Source organism: Rhinolophus hipposideros (assembly GCF_964194185.1).
Source record: "Rhinolophus hipposideros genome assembly, chromosome: 11".
NCBI lineage: Eukaryota > Metazoa > Chordata > Mammalia > Chiroptera > Rhinolophidae > Rhinolophus > Rhinolophus hipposideros.
This window is the reverse complement of record NC_138057.1, coordinates 82974187-83002104: the sequence shown is the minus strand read 5'-3', so window position 1 is coordinate 83002104 and position 27918 is coordinate 82974187. Positions and strand designations below refer to the sequence as shown.

The following is a 27918-nucleotide window of genomic DNA, read 5'->3' as shown; positions in this document are numbered from 1 at the left end:
GAGGTTTAACGGTTTAATAACCACTTCTCCACAGCCTGACAGGGCGGCTGGCACCCGTCTAGCGAACAGGCTGAATGTGCACCCCCCACATACCGCAGGGACAGCTGTTGGGACGCTCCAAGGACACGGGCCACCTCCCTGTCCACTGGTGTGGCCAGGCTGGCACACACCAGGAGTTGCCCTCAGTCCAGGGCCAGGCCTGACATCGTCCCTTCTCTCCAGGGGCCGAAGGGTGGGACCAGGCACCAAGGGGCTTCTCGCTGTGGCCGGATGGGGGCAGCCCTCTCCTCATGGGCCCACCGCCCCTCTGCTTGCCTCGGCCCGGCTGCTCCCGTCAAGGGCTCTGGGCACCACGCAGGCTGGCAGCTGGGTGGCACCCGCAGGCCCACGGCCCAGCCATGGCCCAGGGCTCCGCGCCCTCTCCCCGGAGGTGGCCCCCCCGTGGGACGTGAACTTGGCACCCGCCCGCTGAAGCAAGGCTCAGGCGCAGCACGGTGGCTCCTCACCAAGCCGCTGGCCAGGCTGCCCCTGACCCCCGGCCCCAGTGGAGGCGGCTAGAGCCCTGTCAGGTCCACGATGGCCTTGATGAAGATGGCATCGTCACGTACATAGGAATTCTTGGCCTCCATCTTGGACACAGGGCAGAAGAGGGGACAGCCGCTTGCGATGTTCATGTCGCTGACCGGCCTCTGGAAAGAGGACGAGGTCACGTCGGGCCTGAAGGCGTCGATCACATGCTCCCGGTTGTTCTGGTCAAGCAGCATTAAGGTCACCTGGGAGGACAGTGCCCCAGGGAGGGGCAGCAGTGAGCCCAGCCCTGCCCGCTCCCCCACAGGCCAGCCCCTCTGGTGAATGTGCCCATGCCGGCATTTTCTGTCACGGACACCTGGGACCTACGGAGTGGCATCCACCTGACAGAACTGGCGGAGCCCCGCGGGCCCCTGCACTGCGAGGGCCAAGGGCCCCAGCGGCATCCACACACAGGACGGCTGCGTGCTGTCCTCGGCCCTGAGCCTTCAATTCCGGAGCCCAAAGTGGATCCTGGTTTTCAAAGGGCCCCAAACCTGTACTCCTGCCTTGGAAACAAACTCTGAGGCGGCATTTCCCACTGCCGGTCCCAAGTGGCTGTGAAGCCGGGGACTGGCAGCGTCAGTGACACTCAGGAGCCGGGGAGCTGACATCACAGCCACAGGGCTCAGTGACAGCGGCCCACGAACTGGCCCATGGTCCCAGGGGCCCCACAGCGCCCGCGGGACAGGCTCACGCACCTTTTGGTTGAAGGGCCACCGCAGGAGGGCATCGTTGGGGCCCTTCATCACCACGAAGAAGAGAGATAGGTGCGTCCCACGCCCGGTGCCATCCCCGTTCAGGTAGATACGCAGACACATCTTATAGCCGTACCTGCTGGTGTAGAAGGCTGTGGGGCAGGCACTGGTGAGCTGGGCCTGCAGGGGCTCGGCCCACCCGGCCACCTTCCCCGAGAAACACACAGGACACACTCAGGTTCGGGGGTGCCAAGTACACAGAAGCAGTTGCTAGTAAAAACAAATTTCTTTTTAAAATGTGGTAATTATAAAGTGTTTTTAAGAAACTTAATATAACCCCAAACCAGCCTGAACTGGCTGTGACCCTGAAGTCAGCTAGGACATCACATGGGAGCCACAGGCTGGGGCTCTGCCAGCCTGGAAGAGGCGACAGCGGGTGACAGCCGGGGATGAACCAGAGCCGCCGGTATCCCTGATATGCAGCCGGGGCGTAGAACAAGAGCAACAGCCAGAGACGAGGTGGTTGCCATTCAAGTAACAAGACACGACGGAACGCGGGCCTTCTCGCTCGTGCCTCCGGGATCACCTTCCCTTGGCCCCCTGGCTGCCTACCCAGTCCACACCCAAGACGCGCAGGTGGGTCGGGCCAGGCAGCGGCTACCGGAGCAGGACCGACGTCCACAGGCGTGCCTCACGGAGCCACCCCAACATGGACTCATGCTCCACCGCCGGCCCTCTCACCCCAGGTCACTCGGGGTTTGCGAGAGCAGAATTTGCAGGAAATGAGTCAGCATTGACTTCAGCTACAAGGAGGTGCCAGCCTAGGCCCGTCCAGAGGCAACAGTGCCCGCTCCCACACTTCTCATCGCAGCCCAGGAGCACAGCCTGTGCCCCTGGTCCAGTACATGTGGGGAGACAGCACGTGTCGGCTGCCATGGGCGCTCGCTGCAGCCCTGTCCATACTGCCCACGCTCAGAGCGGCCACCTTCCCTCCCCGCCCGTTAAGTTCAAACAAGACAGGAGCCTGTACCCACTCGGCCCGGACTCTGGGACCCCCGATTTCAGCAGCAGATTCACCAGAGTACACATTAAAATAAAGGGCACTTGTGGCACGTCACTGGAGGTGGGGTCAGGGTACAGGGAGCGAGACGACGGCCCAGGCCGCAGCGCACACATGGGCCTCACAGGAAGAACCTCGGGGCGAGGCTGCGGACCTGACAGGAGCATGGAAAGCTACGCAGGCACAGCAGACGCCTTCCTCCATCCCACCCCCCTGCACAGTGCCCGAGACACTGAGCACCCAGAGGGGACCCACGAACAGAAGAAACAGCCAGCGGCCTGGCTGAGCTGGCGTGGGGAGACCGCCGGCGCCGCTGCCCCTCCTGGCGGCCTCACAGCCAAAGCGAGTGCTGAGGTGGGGTACGGTGACTGGGCGCCTTCTGCCCCCCCCCCCCCAGGGAGGCACAGCAGAGCACAGACTGGCCTGGGGGAGACGTGAGCACCCAGGACAGCAGCAGCTTGAGCACAAGCTCCAGAACAGCACCTGGGGAGAAGATGGCGGGCGTGCGGCCAGCCACAGCTTCCTGGCGCTTCCTGGCGAAGTCCGAGATCTTCCAGACGAATACCCCATCGAAGGTGGACGCCTCCATCTCATGGACCTTCTGCTCCAGGTCGGCCATCGCCAGGTCCTTCAGGCCGATGCTCCTCTCCAGCTGCTGTACCTGGGGGTGCAGGGAGCCCCATGAGAGGGAACCCTTCAGGACGTGCCCGCTGGCCGCTGGCAGGGGGTTTGCCCGGCTCGCTCTGTGGACACCACCTTCATCTGGCAGGAGTGAGCTCACAAAACTGACCCCACACCCACATCTCCTGCAGTGTCCCAGGTCTGAGGTGGCTATCGGGCTGGCTCTGTCCCCACAAGACCCCATCCCACTTGGCTTGAGGTTCGAAGGCTGTATGAGGAAGCACACTCGTGGCACCCACACAGGGCACGAGGCACACGCTCCCCTGCCTCCTGTACCCCCGAGTCAGGTCCATGGGTGAATGGGGCTCACAAAGGGGCTCTGCTCAGAGGCAGAAAGAGCTGCCACGCTGGAAATCAAGACGCTGTCCCCAGAGTCCTGGCTCTGAGGCCCGAGACTCCTGGAACCTGCCCAGATGAGACGGCCCTGCCTGGGCACGAACCTTGTTACTCAGAGCTTCAATCCGGTCCTGGTCCAGCCGGTGCTGCCGTCCGCAGGCCTCGGCAGTCATGGCCACCCTCTCCACCTCCCGGTTCAAGACACAGACAATGTTCTCGAAGGTGGCCGTCTTCCTCTCCAAGGCCTCGCACCTCTGCAGGAGCTCCACAGACTTGGAGAGCCCCGGCACTGAGCCCAGCACGCCGGCCTCCCAGCTGACACCCTCGCTCTGGCCCGGGGACGGGCGCGTGGCCTCTAGGAGGACGCCCAGCAGCATGGCCAGGTGCTCTGGGAGCCGTTGGGCCTCGTGCTCCTGCTGCTTCTCGCTCTCTACCTGCAGAGACAAGATGGGGGGCTCGCCCCCACACCTGTGCTCAGCCCTGACCCAGGGACCTCTGGGCCCCGCGGGTCTCAGCAGAGCATGGAAGTGCCACCTCAGCTGCCAGCCAGCGTTTCATTTGTCACCATCTGAAGTTCATCCTATTTCAAAACAACAAAACTTCCCACTAAGTCACTCGTTCCTGTTCAACCTAACAGAAGAACACAGCATCAGACAAGGTGCCCACGGGGGCAGATGGAGAGGTGACAGTGGCCAGCTTCAGTCTTACTGCAGAGCTGACTTGGCAGCCAAATGTCTTCCAAAGCTCCACAACAAAGGTTAAATTTTGGACACTCCAAAAACCAAAAGTAGGGGCGGCTGGATGGCTCGGTTGGTTAGAATGCCTGCTCTTAACAAGGTTGCCAGTTCAATTCCCACCTGGGAGGGTGGGCTGTGCCCCCTGAAACTAAGATTGAAAACGGCGACTGGACTTGGAGCTGAGCTGCGCCCTCCACAACTGGACTGAAGCACAACGACTTGGAGCTGATGGGCCCTGGAGAAACCCACTGTTCCCCAATATTCCTCAATAAAAAATTAAAAAACAAACAAAACCAAAAGTAGAAACAAAAGACCTGCATGAGAGGCCTGGCCAAGGGGCATGGCCAAGTGCGCTCAGAAGGGAGACGCCCAGGTGTTCCAGGGAGCACTGCTGGGACAGCTGTGCAGGTCACCCAGAAAAAAGCAGACTGTCACTGTGCCAGGGGCTCAAAGGCCAGTGTTAGCTCAGCAAAGTCAATGCAATGCGAGGCCTTAGCTGGCATTAGACCCATGACGTGTCCTGACTGCCCACTGAAGGGCATGGTGGCGAGTGCCCTGGGCCCATGCATGGGCCCCTGACAGCCCCCATGTGAAGGGACCTGGGTCTGAGTGGGAAATGGACCAGCACGGTGTCGCACAGAAAACAGGCCTGACACAGACTGGAGGGACAGAGCAGGTGCTGTCCTTGTGCACTGTCCTTAGGGAAACAAAAGCAAAACACCTGAGACCACGTCAAGTGGCAGCACGGCCAGGACCGTCACCACCAGAAATGGGGTTTTGCAGAGAAGCGGAGCACCGGGTGTGCCGTCTTCACAGGCCCCAGGCCCTCAGTCGGCAGGACGGGGCTGCACACTCCCACCCCTTGGGGCGATACCAGTCGGGAAAGGGGAGCCAGGGACACGTGGACAGAGCTGCCCGGGCCTGAGGGAGCCGCACAGAAACTGGCAGGTGTGCGGCATGTGGACAGAAAGCGGGTCAAAGTCCTGGGGGGAGAGGTCAGTGAGCTTGAGAATGGCCAGGCCAGTGACAAGGGCAGAGAGTGAAGGTCACAGGCAGCCGGGGCCAAAGTCACACGAAGGGAGGTGGGAGCAGCAGGTGGGGTTCGGAACCCTTGCCAGGCAGGGTGGTGGATTTCCGGTGGACTGGACAGGAGACACGAGGGTCCAGAGTGACTTCTGGGCGTTTGGCCAGAGCGGTGGGGTGAACCAAGGTGCCCCTTCTGGGCAGAGGGGGAGTCGTGGGGTGCAGCTGAGGTCTGAGAGGCCCACTGGACGTCAGGGAGGTGCGAGGGGGTGGTCAGGGCGCAGCCACCAGGCGGGGGACATCACCAGGGGGACGGGTAGGTAGAACAGACTGGGAACTGGGCTTGGGCACCTCCGGCCAGGGCAGTGGACAGGCAGCGAGGTGGGTGGCGACAGGAGGCCTGTCCAGGAGCTCGGAGATGGGACCCCCAGGAGGACCCAGGTGGCCCCGGAAGACTGCACTCACCATGTCGGGGCAGCCGACGTTGTGGAATCGGCAGGGCACCTGGCATTTGCCACACGTCCTGACGTGGTCCTGAAACTAGAAGGCGTGGCGTCACAGAGGCCGCAATCCTCAGCCTGGGTCAGAGTTCACGCAGGGTTCCTGGGCCCATCCCACCCACCTCTTCACTCTCGTCAAACTGAAATCCCGCAGCCCATTCCAGAGCCATCGGTGCACGCCCGCACATGCGCTCTGTGTCAATAACCCAGGTGGGGGCAGACGGGGCCTTACACATGGCCCCCCAACACTTCTGAATGCCTGCAGAGACTGGTCCCCTGCAGCAGTGTGGGGGACATGTCGTGTCTGAGGCCGGGATTCCTGGACCCGGGAATGAGGGGTGCCGGCCTGAGCTGGGCCAGACGCCAGCACCGACCTATGCAGCGCTGGCCCCCAACGACCCACCCGAGACCAGCGAGGTGGAGCATAGGGCCCAGAAAGAGGGGAGCCCCCCCACACAGGTACACAGCCAGGCTCCGTGAGACAGCCACAGGACGACCTAAAAGTGTCCCTCTGCCTCCGTCCTGGGGGTCAGACTCCGACCTGGAGTCTGAGCAAGCCAGACCTCCGACAGCCCAGAAAACATGGGGCAAGGAGACAGCCCAGCTCTGCAGTGAGACACCCTGAGCATGCCCCCCAAACAGAAATAAGCAAAGCAAAAGGACAATGACTACAGCTGAGTCCCTTATAGTTCTCCTAACAGGGAAAGCACAGACCAGAGCCAGCAAGAAATGGGCAGCAGCCACAGATGGTCACACAGCTGTGAGAGAAATAAATGCATACGAACTTGAGCAAAACGACGCTCAGCCATGTTCCCAGTTTGAGACATGCAAATTGCAGCCTCCCCGAGACACCACTTCTCACCCTCCACAAGGGCGGGCGGGCGTGCGGGCCCATTCTGCTGGCTGCTGGAGGCCAGGGCCCCAGGGCTCCTCTTTGCTGATGGGGTACAGGTTTCTGCGCCGCGGAGGACAGCCCGGGCTGGGGTCTGAGCTCTGCCGAGCGCCGTGCATCTCCCTCTGACTTCCCAGAACGCCCCCCGTTCTAGTTTTCACTTTGGAGCCACGTGACGGATTTCCAAAAGTACAAGACAATCTTTTTTTCTTTTTTTTTCCTTAAGGAGGGCGTAGCTCGCAGTGGCCCATGCTGGGATCGAACCGGCAACCTTGGTGTTATTAACACCACGCTCTAACCTACTGAGCCAACTGGCCACTCCAACAATCTTCTTTTTTTTAAAGAGCAATCTTAAACACCCAAAAGCAAAAGGAAACAAATGAGCTTAATGGAATGCTGACCCGGCAGCCTGCGCACTCTGGAACGAGAAGTAATCACCACGGAGCTGAGCCCAGTCAGATCTTGGTGCTGTCGTCATACTACTTCACACAGTCAGATCACAGAGGAAACCACTGCCCGTGTCACTAGGTACCGTGTTTCCCCGAAAATAAGACGTAACCGGAAAACAAGCCGTCACATGATTTTTCAGGATGACGTCCTGAGCATAAGCCCTAATATTAGTGTCTTTTGGAGCAAAAATTAACATAAGACCCGGTCTTATTTTCATGGAAACAGGTACTAAGACTTCCTTCAGCGAGAGCTGTAAACGGAAGTGAGGTACAGAGCTGGACTGACGTCACTATGAAGCCGTGATGACTGTCTCACGGAACAGGGCCGGGGTCCTGCTCCTGACCCTGAAGCTGTGCTGCGGGAGGGAGGGGCAGACGTGGGGGCCGCAGCCGCCCGCACCCTGAACCTCGGGAACGCCCGGCTCCCGCAGTGCACGCTGGGCCTCGGCCACGGCTCACTGTTTGCATCTCTGGATGTGTACCAGCAAAGCGGCCCCAGGCGCCCCCATGCCAGCAGGCGGCCCCACGGCGCAGGCTCGCGCCAGCCGCCGGGCTCAGATGCCGGGAAGCGACTCACTTTCTCGCGGGGGATCTTCTTCTTGCCGCAGCTGTCGCACGTCAAGGGGAGCTTGGGGCAGACCTCGTCGTGTGCCTGAAGAGACGCGGTCAGGACGTCAGAGGTGGGACGTGGGGCATGCCGCCGCTGGGGCCAGGCCTGACACCACTGTCCTCGCGACACAGGGCCCACGGTTCTAAGACGCCCGACCTCAGACAGGGTGCTGGACATGGGCGGGTCCTGCAGGCACCTGGGAGTCTCAGAGTTCTTAGGACCTCGTCTCACCTGGTGGCTGCCAGAGCAGCACGGGGACAAGCCGCTGACAGAGACTTGAGAGCAGCACCGTTCGCTGCCCTGACGGAGACGGGCCCTTGCGAGCAGGAGAATGGCCGCGCTGGCCGAGGCGTGAGGCTGGAAGGACCTGACCATGAACCTGGTCAGCTGGAGTGTCTCTGAGACCCTGACAGGAGGCTGCAGGGTCCCTGGCACTCCGATGTGCCCTAGCCCTGAGCAGTCCTCGAGATCTAACAGTTTACGGGCAGAGGGGACAGAGGGACGTGTGAAGGACACCTTGGGGACACACTCAGCTACCACAGAACGGCCTGCTTCTTCAATAAGTGGCAAAGAAACAGAGACACCCACAGGGAACCGCTAAAGATGAAGAGACACCTCGGAGGGACCAATGAAATGCAGGCGGGACCGACTGGGTCCTGATGCCAACACATCCATCTGATACACACGTCAGAAGCACAGAACGACCAGGAACCACCATTTAGATGTGGGGGGACATGTACAGTGCCCTTGCCTTCTACACATTTGGAAGCATTTTTAGAGGAAACGACACGAAATCTGGGCCTTGTCTCTAACAGTCTGGGAGGCCGGACGCAGCCTGGCATGTGGTGACACTGACCTAGCGAGTGAGGTGCCGTGCCTCACCTGCCCTGCGAGGGAAACGCCTTCACACCCGACCACTTCCCACTGGGAACCTCCCGCCATGTGGCTGCCTGGGAAGGGCTGAGGCGCAGGGACACGAAGCAAAGGCACCACGCTGGCCCCAAGAGAAGGACCAGGCCAGGCCAGGCGGCACCAACGCCCGGGCCCTGTGAGCCCCCAGCCTCACCTTCATGTCGGCCCAGCAGCAGGGAGCCCTGCAGTGCTTGCAGCGGAGGCTCCTCTCCGGGCACTCGTACTCCGCGTGGTGGTCCTTGTCACTGAGGCGGACCAGGCCTTTACACGCCGGGCACTCGGTCAGCATGAATGGGCAGTGTCCCTCATGGCAGCTCTGGCGACAAAGGGGGCAAAGTGTCAGCAGGGTTCTGCGGGCAGCCACGCAGCTGAGACTCTGCTTCGGTTTCGGTGCTGGACCACTGAACCTGTGTCGACCCCACAGTGCCAGCGAGGGTCAGAGGTTAGGACCAATTCCAGCTGGCAGGACCCCAGCCATGCCATGACCCCCAGAACGTCTGTCCCTGAACCTGAGCCATGGGACACTGAGGGGACTGCTGCGAGTGACGTCCAGGGACCACAGGACCACCAGCCAGTGAGGAGACGGGCAAGACGGGATGGGGTGCAGAAAGGCAGGAGCAGAGGGTGGGCCCCTGCAGAGCCAAGGCCTGGTGACAGAGGGACAAAGCTAGCTGGGTGTCGGAGGGCAGGACACAAGGCAGACGAGTGAGCAGAGCCGATGTGCTGTGAGGAAAATGGGCCACGGCGGCCAGAGGAGGCACTCGGGAGTCGGCCACTCATGCCCACACCCACGCCAGGAGCCGCTGGCGAGCCCCACCCTCCCGGAGCTCACAGCAGGTGCAGGGTGACATGGCCTGCCTCCCAGGCCACAGGAAGGACAGGTCAGTCCTGGTCCCTCAACAGCCCTGCAGGGGCCACGCGCTGAGCAGCCACACGGCAAGGCACCTCTCGGGAAGTCTGCTGTGAAGGGGACAGAGAAGGAGTGGCAGGTGCAGGAATAGGGAGCTGCAGATTTGGTTGCTACGGGCTTTTTTATTACTCTTATTATTGTGGTAAAACACACACAACACCGACCACCTCGGCCACGTTTCGGGGCCAGCTCAGTGGCGTTAGGCAGTCACCCTGTCGTGCGGCCACGCCCTCCATCACCTGCAGGACTTTCTCTTCTCCCCAGACTGACACCCTGTCCCTTTACACACTCGCTCCCACCCTCTCCCAGTCCTGCACCTGTGGTTCCAACTTCTGTCTCTGTGAGTCTCACTCCCCGAAGGACCTCTAAGGAGTGGGCTCCTATAGGACTTGTCCTTTGGTGTCTGGCTTCTGTCGCCGAGCATGATGAGATGTTCAGACAGAATACTAGAGCTTGTTTTGTGTGCTGACGGGGACGAAGCAGAGAAAGGGCGCCTCTGGGGGAGGGGAGGCCCCGGGACAGGAAGCTCAGGAGAGGCCAGAGCAGGCGGCCCTTCACCGAGGGGTCAGCACTCCACACAGACTCGGGCCGGGCCGCTCTTGGCCTCCCTGGAGAGGCAGGAGAGCCCGCCGCCTGTGTCTGCACGGCCCCCGTTTCCAGGGTGCGCACCCGGCCGGGTGACGGCTTGGCTGCTGGGGCCGAAGCTCACCATTTGGGAGACAGAAGTGACAGGTGAACTCGAGACGCAGCACATGGGCCATCCTCCAGCACTTCAGACATGGTGCCCGGTGGCACCCATGCCTCCTCACAGGACCCCACAGCACTCGCCTCCTGGTCACACACAGACCACGCACTGCCTCCAATCCCGCCTCCCTGGGGACCCCGTGCAGCTTGACAGGCGCCGATGTAGGCAGGCCAGGATGGCACCCCTGCCCAGGGAGCACCCCTGCCATCCCCACCCTGCCTGCTGCCACCATGCAGGCCCCAGGCTGAGCCGTGCCGAGTGCGGAGCAATCCATCAACCCCCCCGAGCCAGAGGGGCCTCACCAAAATGTCGCACATCACAGTCAGGGCTCGGAGCCACTGCGGGGTGTGCGCTCAGCCAGGTAACACCCTCAGGGGCACGTGGGCAGCTGAAAGGACACAGGCCCAGGCACACAGCCACCCCACAGGCCACGCTCACAGGCCACACAGCTCTGCCCGCTCCTCACTCCCGAAAGACCTTCAGAGAGAAGCGCCGCTTCAGAGAAATCAATGTTCACTCAACCAGAATTCAAACTAAATGTTCAAGTCAGCGGTGGGAGGCCGGGCACGCCGCCTCTGCTGGCTTCTCCTGCTGCCCGTGTCCTCGCACGGCCCTTCTCTGGGAGCCACCCACAACCCCCTCACTTCCAGAGCAGCTGGGAGCCCTGTAGTTCAGCACCAGGATGAGCAGTGAGGAGGCTCCACAAACCTCTCTTACGTGATGGAGCCTTCAATCACTGAGTTCTTAGAGAACAGTAGCTATCACTGCAAAGGCAGAACATGCTCAGAAGCTAAACACCATTTTCCCCTTCGTGCCACACTTTCCAAACTCAGCCGCAGTGCAAGCATTTCCCGAGGCCACCCCAGTTCTGAGGGGCCCGAGGGCACACGTGCCAGCTCAGAGAGAAGCGGGGCTCCCGCTGCAGCAAACGTGGTGGCACCTGTGTGCCCAGGCCAGTGGCCTTCACAGTCAGCAAGTGTCCCCGAGCAGCGGCCGCCCGCCCACCCTCTCACATGACCAGCCCAGCTTGCAGGGACTTTCCGAGCTCCGGGGCAGCCAGGGACTTTCCAGCCGGGTGGGCGGGCGACAACCCAGGGCTGGCTGCAGTTCCTGCCCTCAGCCAGAGGCCCACGAAGCCACGACCCGCACCACCGGCCAGGAGGAAGCAGAAAACCCAAAGAATCAGAAGCAAGGGTCAGTCCTCCTGTCCCCAGGGGGCTCCTGGTCCCCTGCAAAGGCAGCTGGTGCCCCGCAGGGCCTGCCCTCCCTGACCTGAGGCCCGCTCTCTGGACAGCCGGGCAGTAACAGCTGCAGGCCCCTCCTGCTGAGCGGGCAGCAGCGTCGCCACATTTGCAGGTGCAGCTCGGTGGTCTCTGGGCGGCCGGGGCTCTGTGCACAGAGGCAGAGGTGTCTTGCTCCCAGGAAGGGCACAGAAGGGTGCCATAGTTGCTCCACTTGCAGCAGCCCCACCCCATCTGCCCCACAGAGGCCCCTCCCCAGATGCAGCCCAGCTGTTCCTGTAGAACACGGCGGCTTGAAGACCATGCAGTCAAGTCGGCCCAGAGAGTGAGGGCAGCTCAGCACACGGAGCGGCGAGCAGGAAGGGAGAAGCTCGCCAGGAACCCAGGATCCCACTAGGCCCGGCACCCCCAACCCCCGCTGTCCCCTGCTGTTGCAGCTCAGCCCCAGCCCGGCGCCCACCCCACGGCAGGGGGCTCCTGTGGCCTGGGCAGCCTGGACGGGAGCTCGTCTGGCTGTGGGAGAGCCAGGGTTCCACACAAATAGCCCCTGCAGCCTCGCCAACTGGGCAGCAGCGGATGGTACCAAGGCCTCACCACGCTGACAGCCCCACCTGTCACTGTGCCACTGACCATAAGCCCCTCCCGCAGCCATGTCCACCACCACTCCACTTCCTGTCCCTGAATCTGACTCCTCTGGGGCACTCACAGAAGTGGGTCCTGCAGGGTTTGTACTTCTGGGACTGGGTCATCTCACCGAACAGTGTCCTCAGGGGCCATCTATGCTGCAGCCTGTGTCAGAACTCCCTTCCATTTTATGGCCAAGTGACCTTTTTAGAGCTCACGGTCTGAACACAGCATGTCTTGTTTGGTGGACACTTGGCCACTGTGAACCTCTGGGTACATGTAACCATTGAGACGCCAGTTTCTAAAAGGCATTCATTGGTTAAGAAGAGGCGATGGCCAGATAATTAACCGCATGAGCTCCAGCGCCTCTCGGCCTCCACGCGGCAGGGCCAGCAGCCAGAGGCTGTCACGCAGAAACCCCGACATGTCGACGCAGGGACGCAAGCCAGCCTGGCCAGGCACACACAGACCACGGAGCAGACGCGCACACGGCCGCCGCCTGTTACGAGCCAGATGTCTTTCTGTGACCACAGGACAAATGCACAGATGACATCCGCAATTCCCAACGTCAATTCAAAATGTGAAAGCCCGTGTCCAAAGACACAAACGTCCTACCAAATGAGAAAGCTGGTTTCCTGCATGAACAGGGACACGCCGCGGGGACACTTGGGCTGGCACACTGCTGCCGCACCGCCACCGTCCACAGCAGGGGACTGCAACCCCATTTGACAGACCAGGAAACTGAGGCACAGAAAGGGAAGTGCCCCCCCAGCCCACGCCGCCCGGGCTCCATGGTGCAGGGCTGGGCTCTGTGCAGTTGAGTGTCTAAGTGGACGGGTCATAAGCAGCCCCCCCCTCTTTGCAGGCGTCAGACATGCCAACTCCAGCAGGTGGGGAGGGATCGTGCTCCGGGGAGGATGTGCCGCACAGAAGGCCCTACCTCGTACTCTTTAAGGGTCCCCTTCCAGGTGCAGCCGTCGCTGGGGCAGACGGCCGGCAGGCTCTCCACCTCCCTGCGGGCTGCATTGTCCGGGAAAGCCTGGGGAGAGAGCGAGCGTCCCTGCGGGTAGGCCCCTCCCAGTGGCCCGCCGGCCCACACACCCGACATGGCACTTTCCCGGACATGGCTCTCTGCCTGCGACTGGGGCAAACTCCAGACATCACCGCAGCAGCAGGGAGCATTTCTAGCTGCTAAAGTTTCATCCGCCATCGGTGTTGTTCAAGGAAATGCGAAAACGTTTTCTGTTTATTGTGACATTTTTAGTATAGATTTTCCACTTACTGAGCTGCTCTCTAAAATAGAAATGCCTTCTTCGTATATGCCCTCGTGCACGCAGGCGGCACAGTTCTGAGGCCCGGAGCTGGTGGGGAGAGAAGGGGGTCCCTCCTGAAACCAAGTGCCAAGAATACGTGGGCGTGACTGCTTGGCCCACGCCACTCCACACACCACTCGGTACCTTCAAACCCATCCCAAGTCAGCAACAAGCACACATCTGTGCTGTGATGTCAAAGCATTTAACACAGGGCAGAAGGTTCGCTTCTCTGATGATCAGTCACCCCCACCATGACGAGGTGCTGGCCACTCAGAGACACACGCCCCAGAACAAGGGGCAGGCGCGTCTCCCCTCCTGCCCAGCCACCCAGGCAGGTGCCTGCGTCCTACGGTGGCCCCCCCCAACACCACCCGTGTGAGCTGACAGTGTCCAGTGCCCACCTTAAAAAGCAGGACAGCAGAAACCACCTTTCATAATCAATAGGTTTATTTCACCCCCTACACCCAAACAGCCCATGTCTCTCCGGGTTATTAACTTCCCACCGGTAAGACCGGGAGCCACCTCTCTGGCCAGCCCGCCCGGGCCACCCTGCCCGACATACCTCAGGATGCTGCTGAGACAGAAGGAGCAGTAGCGGTGGCCACACTGCGCCTGGAAGGGCCTGCGCAGGACGTTCCTACAGGCCGAGCACAGGTACTTGTCCTCCAGCTTAGTCCCCAGGAGGTTCTTTGAGAAGCCGGGCTGTAGCACGTCTAGGGAGCCAGGAGGGGTCACGCTAGCTGCAGCCATGAGAGCTGCGCACCCCACAAACCACCACGCCCTAAAAAAGAACACAGGCTGCATCAGGGCATATCCCAAGTGGTACCCCAACTCGAACATAATCCTCCAGGGAAGACGGCCCCTGCCTGGCGGTGAAGGGTCTGGGTCATCAAACAGACCCGTGGTCCAGAATCTGAGAGCGGGGTTTTAGCACTCTGGGAGCCTGGACACAATCCTCGTCCGAACATGGAAATCAAGGCTCGGCCACACTGCGACCTGCCCAAGCCATGGCTGGTGCACGCCTGTCCTGCAGCCCCTGGACCAGCGGGCTGTCCTCAAGGTCACCCAGGGCTGGCCTCCACTCCCAGGCCAGAGTGCTGCATGGGACCTGTGGCCAGAGCACGGCTGATGCCACCTTCCCGCTGACAGCAGTGCCCTGCAGGGCTTGGTCTCTCCCCAGGGTCCTACAAGTGTACTTTCAGAAGGGTGGACGGCTTCTGCCGTAAGTCTTACACATCTGGCTGTGCCCAGGAGAGGGCTGCACCAGCCAGCGACCTCGCCCACACCAGCTTGGCGCAGCCTCTCTGCTCCCCACCCACCATCGTGAGTGTCCTCTCACTTCAGAGCCACCCTCTGCCGTGTGCTAGGCCCTGGCAAGGTCCCCAAGGCAAGGCAACCAGGACGAGTGATGGGGGGGGGGGCACAGCATTCAGAGAGACCTTGCATGGAACTCACTGTTCAATGTCCACAGTCTCAAAAACCCCAAACAAATCGTTCCTATGAGCCCTTGAAAAGGGCCAGTGCCCAAAGCCCTTGAACACGATGCACTGTCCCCCCAGGAAGCCTGAAGCCAGGAGGACCACCAGACCCTTTGCAAAAGCCTCCGAGTGAGGGTTTCCTTCCCGTGTGCCCTGGAGACACGTCTCCTGGGTCTTGTGCGGGGGTCACACCGACTTTCAAACCAGGAAGCTATGAAATGACACCCCTTTCCAGGAGGAGAGAGGGGTCTGCGCAGAGCAGCCATGACATTCTTAGGCTCTTTCAGTGTCCTAAGTTGGCCTGACACCGCAGGAAAGGGTGACAGGCAGTGTGTCATCCAGGCAAAGCCACTTTCCGTGAACGTGTTTGGATTTGTACCTGATGGGGCCTCACACAAGGATGGCACGCCACAGCTCCCTATGTTTTCATGCCCTGCATTTACTCCTCCAGTCACCTGGCAGAGGGAGGGGACGCTGTGCCCAAGGTCGCTCAGCTCAAGGGCACACCTGTCTCTTGCTCGCTCACAGGTCCGTGTGCTCTCCACACCCGGGGTGCCTGGGGCCCTGGATGACCCACCCACCGATCCAACAGCTGGGCCATCTCATGCTTTCAAGCCCTCGTGGCACAGGTGTGTAAGCGCTAGAGGGTCCCTTCATTAAAACCGTTTGGCAGAAACTCTAAAGCAGAAGTTGGGAGACCTACAGACGTGGTAATCGTGCCCAGTGGCCAGGGCACCAAGGCGGGAGGACCCTGCAGCCAGATTTTCCCAGGCCCTACGGTCACCTGCCCCCCCACACGCACAGAACTGGAAAAAGGCCCACAAGAGCACACTCCTGTGTGACAGGCACCCCACATTTTCTATTTTACTTCTTTTTTCTGGTCACACTACCAAACTGATTCCAAGAACTATTCGTGGTTTAAAATCATTGCTCTAAACTACATTTAACAGAGGAATTTTTTATATCACTAAAAAAAGTCACACTTTTTAGGTCAAAACTCTACCGTAAGTTTGCTACGTTAGAATATGAAATGTAAAGACTGATGGCGGTCCTGTTTTATACGGACAAAAGGTAAAATACAGAATGAAGGCCGCCACACAAGCGTCCGCGCAATGCTCTTTTTGCAAAATGTCGCTGACAGCTTCCTGTGGCATCTGTCACCCAGGCTCTGTGCTTTCGAGCCAGCATCCCACCTGAACACAGCCGGGCCTGGCCTTGGCGCCCAGCCACACCTTCTGTGGCAGACTGCACCTATTTTATTAACCCACTCACTATGACTTCCGTTAGACACAAAAACAGTGTCCTTTTTGACTGAAAAGGGAAGAGGCCCCAACACACAGCCAGGTCTCGACATCTGTCTGTCCACTTCTCAGTGACCTCATAAATACTGCCTCTTAGCGGTCACGACTACCTTACATGCAGGAAGGCAGGGATCTAAGCTCACCCAACAGCAGGGCCCCAGCCACAGGTCAGACGGGCCAGGCCCACGGGAGTTCTCAGTGCTGAGAGCCTTCCACATCGCTCCAATCTCACTTATAAATACATTTTCACTTTTAAGAACTGGAATGAGAAATGCATGAAAGTGTTGCGTCACAATTTCCCCCTCTGAGAGCCACCAACAAGCTTAATCCTGCGCCTCCTGGGCTTGTCCAAAGCTTGGAAGAAAATTTCCACATCTCTGGCCGTGTCTGAAATCACACAGGGCTTGGGGAGCCCCAGGTGCCCGCTGTGGGCAGCTGCACAGACACAGCTGAGAGCAGCCTCTGTCCTTGCAGTAGTGGCCATGAGAGGTCAGGTGTCAGGGCGCTCCAACGAGGAACCAAAATGCCCACCTGGTCCTTTCAAGCTTCAGTTTGTTTTCCAAACCCTGCCTCTCTCAGGTAAAGTGGTTAACAACAAGAACTACAAACTATCTATTTGCACTGATTCCATGAGTGTGCAAACGAGCCATCCATCCGACTTCATACTTCATTCCTCAAACACACTCCACAAGTGAACTTCGCATGGCAGACTTACGATTTTCTAGAAGGGCATTTCTGCCTTATACAAAGCAGTGTTATGGGATAATTTCAGTCTATAATGTCAGGGACAGCTCAGTGTGCTGTGGTGACAGAGGTGGGACAGCTCAGTGCACTTGGAGATGGACATAGGACAGCAATTACTTTGGGGGTGCAATAGTCATTAGATATTTGGTCTCTGCACAGAGCTCCCCAAACCCCTGGGATTTCCTGAGTAATGGGGACGGAGGAGCACCCTTTATCACTCATAAGCCCCTTTCACGGCCACCACCCACTCCCATACCCAGAGAGGGGAGAGAGGCTGCAGACTGACTTAACCACCAATGGCCAACAACATGATCAATCACGGCTTCACGATGGAACGCCCACAAAAACACCTAACGATGGGGTTCAGGGGGTTCCCGGCTTGGTGAACACATCATGATGCACAGAGGTGGCGTGCTGAAAGGAATGGAAGCTGTGCCCCCTCCCCACCCCTTGCCCTGTCATCTTTCCATGTGGCTGTCACTTGTGCGTGTTTCCCTGAAACGGCTGTGTGAGTGTAGGTTAATGGCGTCAGGTGTTGTTACAACAATCCAGTGCTGCCCAAACTGACATCAAATCAGGTATTGGAGCACCTGGCCCCACCCCGCCAGTCGAGGCCATCTGATGCTCAGCGATGCTGTCCCTGACAGGCCTCCGTCCTGTGATGGCTCACCTCTCTGCTCTCCGTGGTATTGCGGCCCTGCGCCCTCTAGCACGTAAAAGCCAGGAGGCAGGGACTGGGGTGGGGGGAGATGGGTCCCAGCTCTGCACACTCACTCCGACACCCCTTAACCCAGCCCTTCCTCCACACTGACCACTGGCCTCGTCGTGACACACCCCACTCCAAAGCAGGGCACCTCGCTCCTGCAACCCACACCAGCCATTCCTTCTACCCGAGTTACCTCCTCTTCTCCTCCTACCCCACCCCTGCTGTGTATTCCCTAAATCACAACCAGGCCACCAGTCCACCTGCCCCAAATACCATCTCCACCACTGCTGGGCCCCACAGAGGACCTGGTCTGGACCCTGCCCCCACTCAGGGCACAGCTGGGCACAGCTGAGCTCAGACCCCAGGACCCTTCTGCTGAGCCTACCTGTGCCTCACCCAGGCTCAGCCCCTCTGGGTGGGGGAGGTGGTGGCGAGGCACCGTGCTGGGACAGTGATGGGCCCTCTCTGTGGCCACATGGTCCAGCGCACAGGGAGGACGGGGTGTCAAGCAGTCCTGGACTCGAGACAGACAGAAGGTGCACCCACCCTTGCATGATCTGTGGGGCCTGTGGGTCATTTTTTCTGGATTTTCCTCCCTGGACCTTTCTGCCATTCCCTGTGCATGCTCTTGGTATCCTGTGTGGAAACCCACTTGCCAGGCCACACTGGATCAGTGCACCCACCAACCACTGGTGGGAGGGAGGGCAGGCTGGCATTTGCCACCTCACCTCATTGCCAGAGAGGGGGCCCAAACCTGACTCTCAAAACACAAGGTGAAAGGCCTGTTTCTTCCTGGAGAACACGCTTTGTCCAGCAACAAACGGTCACTGGAAATCCTACGCTCTCATCCCCACATTACAAGTGTTGTTGAAACAACCTATTCCTTCAGGTCCCCAGAGGAAAGACGTTCGTTCGCGTTTATTCCCCCAGTAAGTTTAGGAAGTCTTTGAGAGAGAACCCCTGGCTGAAAGCCGTCTCCCCCAAACCCTTGCAGCAGCATATGGCCTTCAGTCTAGCCATGGCCCCGCAGGGACACTTCCGGGCCCCTGCCACGGCCCCTGTGCTGCTGGGGAGACTGGTGCCTTACTACCGATGCAGTCCACAGGCCAGAGCCACACGGCACAATACAGCCTCAGGTGGCACAATACAGCCTCAGGTGGCAGAGGTCGGGGACACAGGGGGACACAGGAAGAGCATTGTCAGGAGCCTGCAGGGCTGTCCCAGGCAAAAGGCCCATGTCAGAGCACATGCCTCTGGGAGCTTTGTCCTGAGAGTGAGGGGGCTGAGGTGGGGGAGAGGGAGGGCGGGCGGGGGCTGGAGGCAGGAAGGGCAGCTGCTCCTACGTATGACACACCACTGCTGAAAACAGCTCCTGCTGCTAGGGAAGGCTTTCAGAAAAGCAACTGCGAGGATTTGGTTCACTTGAAATTCAAGCAAGTGGGGGCCGGCCGGGCGGTTGGAGCTCCGTGGGACAGTGGGCTCCCAACCACAAGGCTGCCAGTTCGATTCCTCGAGTCCCGCAAGGGATGGTGGGCTGCGCCCCCTGCAACTGGCAATGGCGGCTGGAGCTGCAGCTGAGCTGCGCCCTCCACAACTAAGACTGAAAGGACAAGTTGACTTGGAGGGGAGTCCTGGAAGTGCACACTGTTCCCCAATGGGTCCTGCTCCCCTTCCCCAAAAAAATCTTTAAAAAAAAAAAGAAAAAAAGAAATTCAAGCAAGAGTAGGTTTTGTGGTATGTAAGCTCCATGCAATAAAGCTGTTTAAATAAAAACAAAGACAAACAACAAAAAAACCTCGAGCAACAATTTTGGGTCGGCTGCAACCTCCACCTGGAACCAGTAACTGCAGGTGACACGTGGCCCCTGTGCGCTTCTGCTGTGGGCTGGGAGTCGGTCCGGGACACCCCCGTCCGCGGGGCTCAGCCAGGGCTGGAGTGCCTGCTCTCACACGTGCAGCTGTCCCGGGCTGTCCACTGTCTCGGTCAACGCAGACCCACCGTGTCCAGAGAGCCTGTCACCCACTCCAGGCTCCTTCCCTCCCGGCAGCTGCCTGCACTCTGGATCCCAGCGCGGGAGGCCCCTGGGTGTCCCAGCCGATTCCCACGTGCTCACCACCTACCTCTGGCCTCAGTTTCCTCCTGGGACACGCACCAGACTCCCACCGGGCCAAAGCGGCTCTGCCCGCCTCCATCACAGGCTCCCGGCGTGCAGGGGGCGGGGCGGAAGGCTGACCGCAGGCCCCTGGCAGGTGCCCTGGGCTCAAGCCAACGGACGGAGGGGCGCTTCCAGGGACGAGGGAATGGGGCTGACAACGGGCGCCGCGGCGGGCATGGCGGGGCAGAGGACGGACCGGGGCCGCGGGTGACCGGGGAGGCGCGGGAGGGCGCGGGGCCGCGGGGCGGGCTGCAGGGGGCAGCCGTGAGCGAAGGCCGCCCGAGGCCGGCGCGCAGGCCGTCCCGAAGTTCGGGGCGCCGGCTGAAGCCCGGGCGAGGGGCCGAGGGAGGGGCGGGGGCCCGCGGCAGGCAGGGAAGGGAGGGCGCGACGCCCACAGGCAGCGACCGCAGCTCCGGGCGGCGGGGGCGGGGGCGGGGGCGGGACCCCAGGCCGAGACCCCCGGTCGGAGCCCGGCATCGTGACCCCCGCGCCGTAACCCCGCGTCGTGCGCCCCGCTCGGGACCCCGGGCCGCAGACCCCTGGCGGGGCGCCCGCGGGCGTTCGCGAACTTTCCTGCACCGGCCCCGCTCCGACTTTCAGTTTCCGGCTCCCCCGCCCCGAGAAATCCCCGACGGCTCGCGGGGCGGCGGCGGCCCTTCCTGCGGACGCCGCGCGCCCAGCCCGGACCCCGGCGCCGGGATCCCGACCCGACCCGGACAGACCGAGACGCCGACGCGGAACCCCGAGGGCCGACTCACCAACGGTCGCCGCGCGTCCGGAACTGCGCGCCCGCCGGGCCGAGGCTGCCGCCAACGCGGGCCCGCCCCCAGGCACGCCTGACCGACTGACACCAGAGCCTACCGAGAGCGCGCGGGGGCCCCGATTGGCCAGCCTTCTCTCCGCCCCTCCGCCTTGGGCCCGCCCTGCTGACGGACTGACCCAAGAGCCTATCGGGAGCTTAGCAGGGAGCCGCATAGGGCGCCGATTGGTCGGAGCTGCCGCAACCGGCGTACTCCTGTCACCTCCCGGGTTTCTCCGACTGGAGCCCGCTGGGTTTCCTCCAGGCAGCCTCCTGTGTGCAGTTCCGTGCACCGCCCGGACCGGACTCCCGCAGCAAAGCCCGGCGAGAACCTGGCAGGTGTCCACGAAGGGTCAGGCCCGGGCCGACGCTTCCGTGGCAGCACCTTCTCCTCTCCAGCGCCCTGCTCAGAGCAGGGCCCCACCGTGGGTCACATTTACAAGAAAAAGCACGAAAACACCCACTCGTTACGGGCACTAAGGCGATGAGGTCTCCTTTCCGGGTAGTGAACTGTTCTAGTAGATAGTGCTGGGCCGACATTAGGAATGTACACGTGACACTGAATTGTATGGTTTAAATGGTGACCTTTATGTTCTGTGAATTTTATCACCAAACAAAACAAAAAATGCACAACCTATGGCCTCCAGACACACGGACTGAAATACGGAAATGGAAACATCTAGAAACAAGGCAGTAGTCTTGGCCCGAACAAAAGGGGACAGCACTGGGATTGCGGAGTGTTGGCCCCATCGCTGCCCTTAAGTGTGAGACCCGAGGCCAGTCTGTGTCTTTATCTGCCAAGGGAAGAGTCAGGACAAAATGGATTATCTGTCATCCAACACAGGCTTTGCTAAATATCTGACAAACAGCGCATCGTCTCATACCAGCGTCCGGAGGGGGGGACTGCTCTCCTCATTTTGCAGAAAAGGAAACAGAGACCCAGAGAGGTAAGATTCCGCAGCCCAGGTCATGCAGCACAGCTGGCACCTCCACTCCAGCGGGTAATCGGAAGCAATGGGAACTGCTTGAGGACAGAAGAAACCGAAAAACAGGCAGGCTTTGAAGGGACGTCATTTGAATGGTTCACGTGGCGTCAGACACGCTCGAGTCATTGCTGCATCAATCGTTTCTTGGTTTGGAGTCTGAACTCCCTGATCCAAAACACCACATCCCTGGGAGACAACAGTAAGGCCCCCTGCCTCTGATAGAAGCACCAGGAATTCAAGCCTGAATTGACCACAAGCAGCCGTGGCCACCTCCCCAGTTCAGTGAGCTTTCACCCCAGCCCCATGGCCAAGGGAGCTCTCAGGTGTCCCAGGGGCTGCGAACGCAATAGCAACACTGCAGGACATGTTTTCTGTTGCAAAAAGGAGGTTTGGCCGCAGCAGTGCACCCGGCTTCCTCGAGAGTAAAGTCGGGCAGTGTCAGACCTCACTCCCCCAGGGTGGGGACACTGCCGAAGCTGTGGCTACGATCTACCTCAGCCCTGCCCCGTGTCCAGAGATTTGGTGACTAAGGGCTTGCCTCCTGGGAAAGCAGCCAGCCGCCTGTGGACGCCACTGAGCCAACCCTGAAGTACCTGACAGTGCTTCTAGCATGGAAATGCTTCCATTTACTTTATTTTAAAGATTTTATTGCGGAAGGGGAACAGGACTTTATTGGGGAACAGTGTGTACTTCTAGGACTTTTTCCAACTCAAGTTGTTGTCCTTTCAGTCTTAGTTGCAGGGGGCGCAGCCCACCATCCCTTGCAGGAGTCAAACCGGCAACCTTGTGGTTGAGAGGCCGCGCTCCAACCAACTGAGCCATCCGGGAGCTCAGCGGCAGCTCAGCTCAAGGTGCTGTGTTCAATCTTAGTTGCAGGGGACAGAGCCCACCATCCCTTGAGGGACTCGAGAAGTTGAACCGGCAACCTTGTGGTTGAGAGCCCACTGGCCCATGTGGGAATCGAACTGGCAGCCTTCGGAGTTACGAGCACGGAGCTCCAACCACCTGAGCCACCGGGCCGGCCTGTTTTCATTTACTTTAAACATTGCTGCTTTTACAGGATTTTCATGCATACATTGTTTTGGGTTTTTGTTTGTTTGTTTTGTGTGTTTTTCTGACCCTGACAACTGGCCTGCAAGGTGTGCAGGATTGAGAATAGAGGGAAAAGGAGCCTCAGAGGCATGACGCTGACCAGGAAGTGGCTGACCCACCACTGACTGCCAGATCAGAAGGGGTGACACCTCTGTTCTGGCAGGCTGGAAAGGGGTGACTCACTCTAGCAGCTCAGGGGATTCCCACTCAAGTTCCTTCCTGTCAAAAAGAAAGCAAAACTCAGCCTGAGGAGGAAGCCACAGTGGGGAGGGGCCAGGAATCACCGGGGACAGCCCCAAGCAGACCTGGGCCAGGGCCAGGGCTGGGGTGTCAGGGGCAGCAAAGGGCACGCAGGGTTCAGGCCGGGACCCAGCCGCTGTCTGTGCCTCAGTGCCCCCCAGAGCGAGGCGTGGGCCTGACTGCAGATGGGCCGATGCCATGTGGACGCCCACTGATCACGGGCGCGGCAGGCAGGAGGGGCTCTGTCAGCTGGGCCTGCAGACTATGGGGTGGGGGTTTGCTGCCACTCTGGTCAGAGGCTCCGGAAAGCAAGCAGCTCACCCCCTGCCCCCAGCCTCGGACAGCCCACCCCATTCCCTTTGTTTTCCTTTCTCATGTTGGCATCTGTGCCCCGAGGACACTTCTGAATGTTAGTGGTACCTCTGCCCCCTACAGGCATGGCCCTCCTAAGGCCCTCCCCTCACGTCCTGTACTCACTCAGGCCTTTGGGAGGACACATGCCAGCCTTGCCCACAGGGCAGGAGGCAAGAAGGCTGACCTGGGCCTCTGCTTGGGACCTGGATGTGTGACGTCCCTCATGTGCCCAATGCTTTCCCCATGACCTCCCGAGGTGGGGCCACCTCACCACTTCTCCTAAGAGCTCACCCCTTCCTCTCTTTTCGTTTTTCAGATATTTGAAGGTCAACCCTGGGCTGCCAGCTTCTGAATGAAGCCGGTTTCGCTCTCACTCTGCCCTCATCTGAGGGACACGTTTCCAGAAAGGCCAGCACCCCCAGCACTGTGTGAGAATTCCCCTGCCCTAGAGCCAGCCAAGAGGGGCTTCCCCTCCCCGCCTCTTCCCCCCCAAAGTACACAGCCAACGTGGCCCCTCCCCCAGGGCAACCCCAGGGAAAGGAGAAAGACACCAGGTAGGGACCCTGGTGCCGCTAATAGCACCAGAGCTCAGGGACCAGGATGCCGCTCCCAGAACTGCAGGAAGGCAGGCGTGAGCCCACATCAGAAGCCTCAGCCCAGGGAGAGCCCACTGTGAAGAAAGCACAGCAGAGCCTGGGCCACGTGTGCAGAACAGAACTGGGAAAGAACAGGTCCTCATGCTTTGCATTCTCTGTAGACTGGGGAAACAGACAAAGTGATAAAGGTGAAGGGGGACATGTTCACTGTTCACCATCTCACACTTTTTAAAATCACCTGATGATAATACCGATTCAAAACACGTCTGTGAAGCAACAGAAGGTCACTTTGGAAGCTCTGGAAAACACAGAAAAGTACCAAGAAGAAAGCAGAGATCACCCCAAATTCCCCCACCCAGAGTCAAGCTCTGCAGAGATTCCCTATGCAGTTTAACACCCACCTCCTTTCAGACAACTTCAGAACACAAATGCCACCCTACCCTCAGAGCCAAAGGCCGGGCGACAACCTCACAGGAAGAACTGAAAGTGACCAGGTTGTCCTGGCAGCATCCCCCAGCCCCGCAGCAGGGCCGCCTGTGCCCAGGGCCTTTGCACGAGCCAGGCCCTCACTTACCAGTTCCCTCTCTCCCCCTGACGCTGTGCAGGCCTGGGCCCTGTGCGGGTCTTGGCATCTTGGGATGGAGGCTCTTCCTGGCCCTGTGTTAAGTGGGTCCCCCCCACTGGCCCCACGTGACTAGAATCGGCTTATGTGCCTGTTCTGCCCCAGATGTGAGTCCCTGGAGGGTAGCGGCCCCTTCGGATTCATTGGGGTCTATTCTTGCCTCACTCTCGCTGGACGGAGCAAGGCTGAGTGGACACGAATGGCTGGGCAGAGTTCAGGTCCCAACGCCTGCCTTTGGAGCCCGGCGCAGTGGCTGGTCCGCGCGCGTCATCTACCGGCCGCAGCCTGAACTGTCCGCGAACCCGGCCCTGACACCCCGCCCCTCCCCCGGCGCAGGCACCTCGCTCCTCCCACCGCGGTGCGTGGAATCCGCAAGCCCTGCTCACCCGCGGCCCCAGCAAGTGGGATCACCTGAGTTCGGGAGGCTCCAAGTGCCCTGTGAGGGTCTCCCCTGCACACTGCCGCAGTGGGCGCTGCCGCCCCCGCAGTGCTCCCCACCGGGTTCAGCTCTACTGCTCCGGGACCCCCAGCGCTCTGCAGCCCACCTGGGACCTCTGACCCTGGTCCTGCCTCCTGTCCACCGTCCTTCCTTGCTTCCCCAGACCATGCCCGTCCCCACTCTCTCGCTGGCCGCCTGCCCTGCCCTGGCCACCTGCTGACGCCCTGCACCTGTCTTCTGCGCCTGGCTGCTGGGGGGAGGGGGAGTCGCTCCCCAGTGCACTGGAGAACCGGGTGGCCCTCCTCCCCCGCCCACCCTCCCGGGCCGACAGCCCACACCTCCCTTCTCCTGCACACTGGCCTTGTGTCCTCACTGAGGCACCCGGTGGATCCTTTAGACCCTCCTTCTCCACAGGACCAAGGTCTGTTCAGCGACGGCAACAATGGCGGGGGGGGGGGGGGGGGGGGACAAGCAGAGAAAAGGTGAACTTCACCTACACAATCCTGCCACTGGAAAAAGAAAACCCTTCAACAAACAGAAGAGGGTGAAGTGGTGGACCAAGACCTCATTACATTCACCATTCACGTATTTGTTTCCAAAACCAGAGAAATACTTACATTAACATGTAGGTGTTTCTCAGTAATGAATAATAACATTGTAGTCCAGTTTGTTTTTGCATCTTAATGTCTGCAAATTTGGCAACAATTTTGCCATAATCGATCTTTTTCTTCTTGTCATGTTCAGTAGACAGTCCAGCCATATTTGTCCATCTATTTTCACTCATAGTTGACCAAAGGACACTTTTTATCCACCTTAATTTTGGTAATTTTCTTTCACTTCAAGCCACAGATACACACAGTTAGGAAGAAAGTTAAACATAGGCTACGTCTGGTACGGATTCATAATAATGCCATTTTACACTGCATTCTAGAAACTGATTTTACCCATGTTTGGTCGAAGTGGATCCTAGTGGCTTTCAGACATCTCTGCAGTTGGACAATTGTAAATTCGAATGAAAACTCCAAGCAGCCACATAGAATGACAGGCCTGAAATAACTCCAACACAGTGGCTGCACTGTTGTCTGGTCTGCTGGTTAAATGCAGGAGCGAAAACTTCTACCAGAGCTGGAAATACACCTGCACCCAAATTTTTCCAGCTTCCCCTTGAAACAAAGTGTACAGCTTTTTCCGTTCCCACAGAGGATACAATGTGTACTAAAGGGGCAGGTCTAGAGCCTGCTGTACTGCAGTGGGCCAACAAAAGGTATTTCTAGGAGGGGTACTTTATTACTGACATTATTTAGGATTGCCAGCACATGGAAGTAATGGAAACCAAATGAACTTTTGGTTAATTTTGTTACTACAATCCACCCTTTGGGTTGCAGAATGAGGTGAAGTCATGGGAGGTTAGCGGCACCACGATTGCACCAGAGCTGGCTGGCTGGGCTGCAGGGAGGGGCTGAACACAGCAGGACTGGCTGGGAGTATGTGTAAAGACAGCGGGTCAGCCAGATCTTGCTCTTTGGGACCCTTAGAAGAAGTGGCTCTGTCCCAGCTTGATTGCCCTGAAGAGGAGCTCACCCTGGAAAATCCTGCCATGCACACAGGCTCCCAGCTGCTCCCGAGGGGCTCCCTCTGCAATGTGACAGCCAGCCACAGGCCATCATCAGACACTAGAGGGAAAGACAGACCCAAACTGATGAAAGCAGAGGGGAGGAATGGTGCAGGAGCCAGAAGAAAACACGAAAAGAACTGACATTAGTAACCTCAGACGAAAAGAGAAGTATTTGTGAAGCAGGATACTACAGAATTCAGTGCTGTCAAAGGAACTTATAGGATATAACAGGGAGCACTTAGACATTAAAAATGTGAAATGAAATTCAAGACAAAAGTCAGTAAAAGGGTTATACATTGAGGGAATCTCCCAAAAGTAGAAGAGGAAAAAAGAAAAGTAGTTTAAAAATAGAAAAGATAAGAACAGTCAAGTCTCAGTGAGAGATTCTGAAATCTTAGTAATAGGAATTCCAGGAAGTGAAAACAAACAATGACGGGGAAGAAGTTATCAAAGAACTAGCACAAGAAAATATCCCTAACTGAGGGGCATTGTTTTCCAAATTTAGAGGGACTACAGTGCTGAGCAAATGACGGGGGGAAGGCACACCAAGTCCATCATCATGAAGCTGCAGATAAAGGATAAACAGAAGATCCTAAAAACTTGCAAAGGAGGGGAGGGCGAGGGCACACAAAGCAGCCCATGTATAAAGGACAGGCCACCAGACAGACATGGGACTGCTAACGGTAATATGGAAACTAGAAGACAATGGAGCATGCCTTTGAAATTCTAAGAGGAAACGTATTCCAACCTACAATTACTTGCTCAAACTATCAATCAGCCTGAGGATTGGATAAAAATATTTCAAACATGCTGTATCTCAAAAACTATGCTTCCCACGTACTTTTGTTCAGAAAGCTAATGGAGGATGCCCAGCATGGTAAGGAGGAAGGAAGCCAAGAAGAGGCTGGCATTGGCTGCAGGACTGAGGAGAGAGGTGAAGCCAGCCCTGAAGGCAGCTCCTGCCGGCCCTGTGTCTTGGGTCAGGGGCCGGCCCACCCAACAAGGCTGTGGAGAGCGGGCTGCAGAGCACGAGGCCCTGGGAACACAGGGACGGCTGTGCCCAGTCTGGGCTGAATTAAGCGGCCGACATATAGACATGTGAGTAAACAAAAAAATTAGAGATGATTGTCAACACAGGGAATCAGTTACGTGGGAAAGGAAATACAATCCTAGCACATTATGTGGATCTGCTGCGACCCATACTTATATAACATTCATCAAAATACTGAGAAAGGATGGAACCGATAACTTTTACCTTAAAAATCAGTTACAAGTAGCATGCTGGTCTGTTGATCCAATCTGACACTATTGGCTTCCACAGGGTGTTCAGCCCCGTCCACTCCTCCCACCCCGGCCAATCCAAATCCCCGACAGCACTTCCCCTGTCCATGCCTTGGCCCCACGTACGCACCTCTGTCTTCCACACTGTGGCCAGCAGGCTCTTCCCCAAAGGCAAATCTCAGCAGGTCACTCCTCCCGAATCCTAAAAAGGC

General features: G+C 58.9%; 1 protein-coding gene across 8 annotated transcripts; it reads right to left on the bottom strand.

Annotated features, from left to right (window-relative positions):
• Positions 1–27918, bottom strand: TRAF2 (TNF receptor associated factor 2). Of its 8 annotated transcripts, none has more exons than XM_081066567.1 (11): positions 27837–27918; positions 13861–14079; positions 13268–13346; positions 12926–13024; positions 8620–8781; positions 7521–7595; positions 5568–5642; positions 3447–3776; positions 2809–2986; positions 1269–1417; positions 1–773 (listed from the first exon to the last, which is right to left on the bottom strand). In XM_081066567.1, exons 2-11 carry the CDS (start codon positions 14046–14048, stop codon positions 555–557), a joined length of 1554 nt encoding a protein of 517 aa, XP_080922693.1. In that variant the 5' UTR covers positions 14049–14079; positions 27837–27918; the 3' UTR covers positions 1–554. The 8 variants fall into 8 exon arrangements, with proteins under 8 accessions (XP_080922693.1, XP_080922691.1, XP_080922695.1 ...); XM_081066565.1 differs by lacking the exon at positions 27837–27918 and adding an exon at positions 20441–20512; XM_081066569.1 differs by lacking the exon at positions 27837–27918 and adding an exon at positions 20441–20512 and having other exon boundaries at positions 1–689.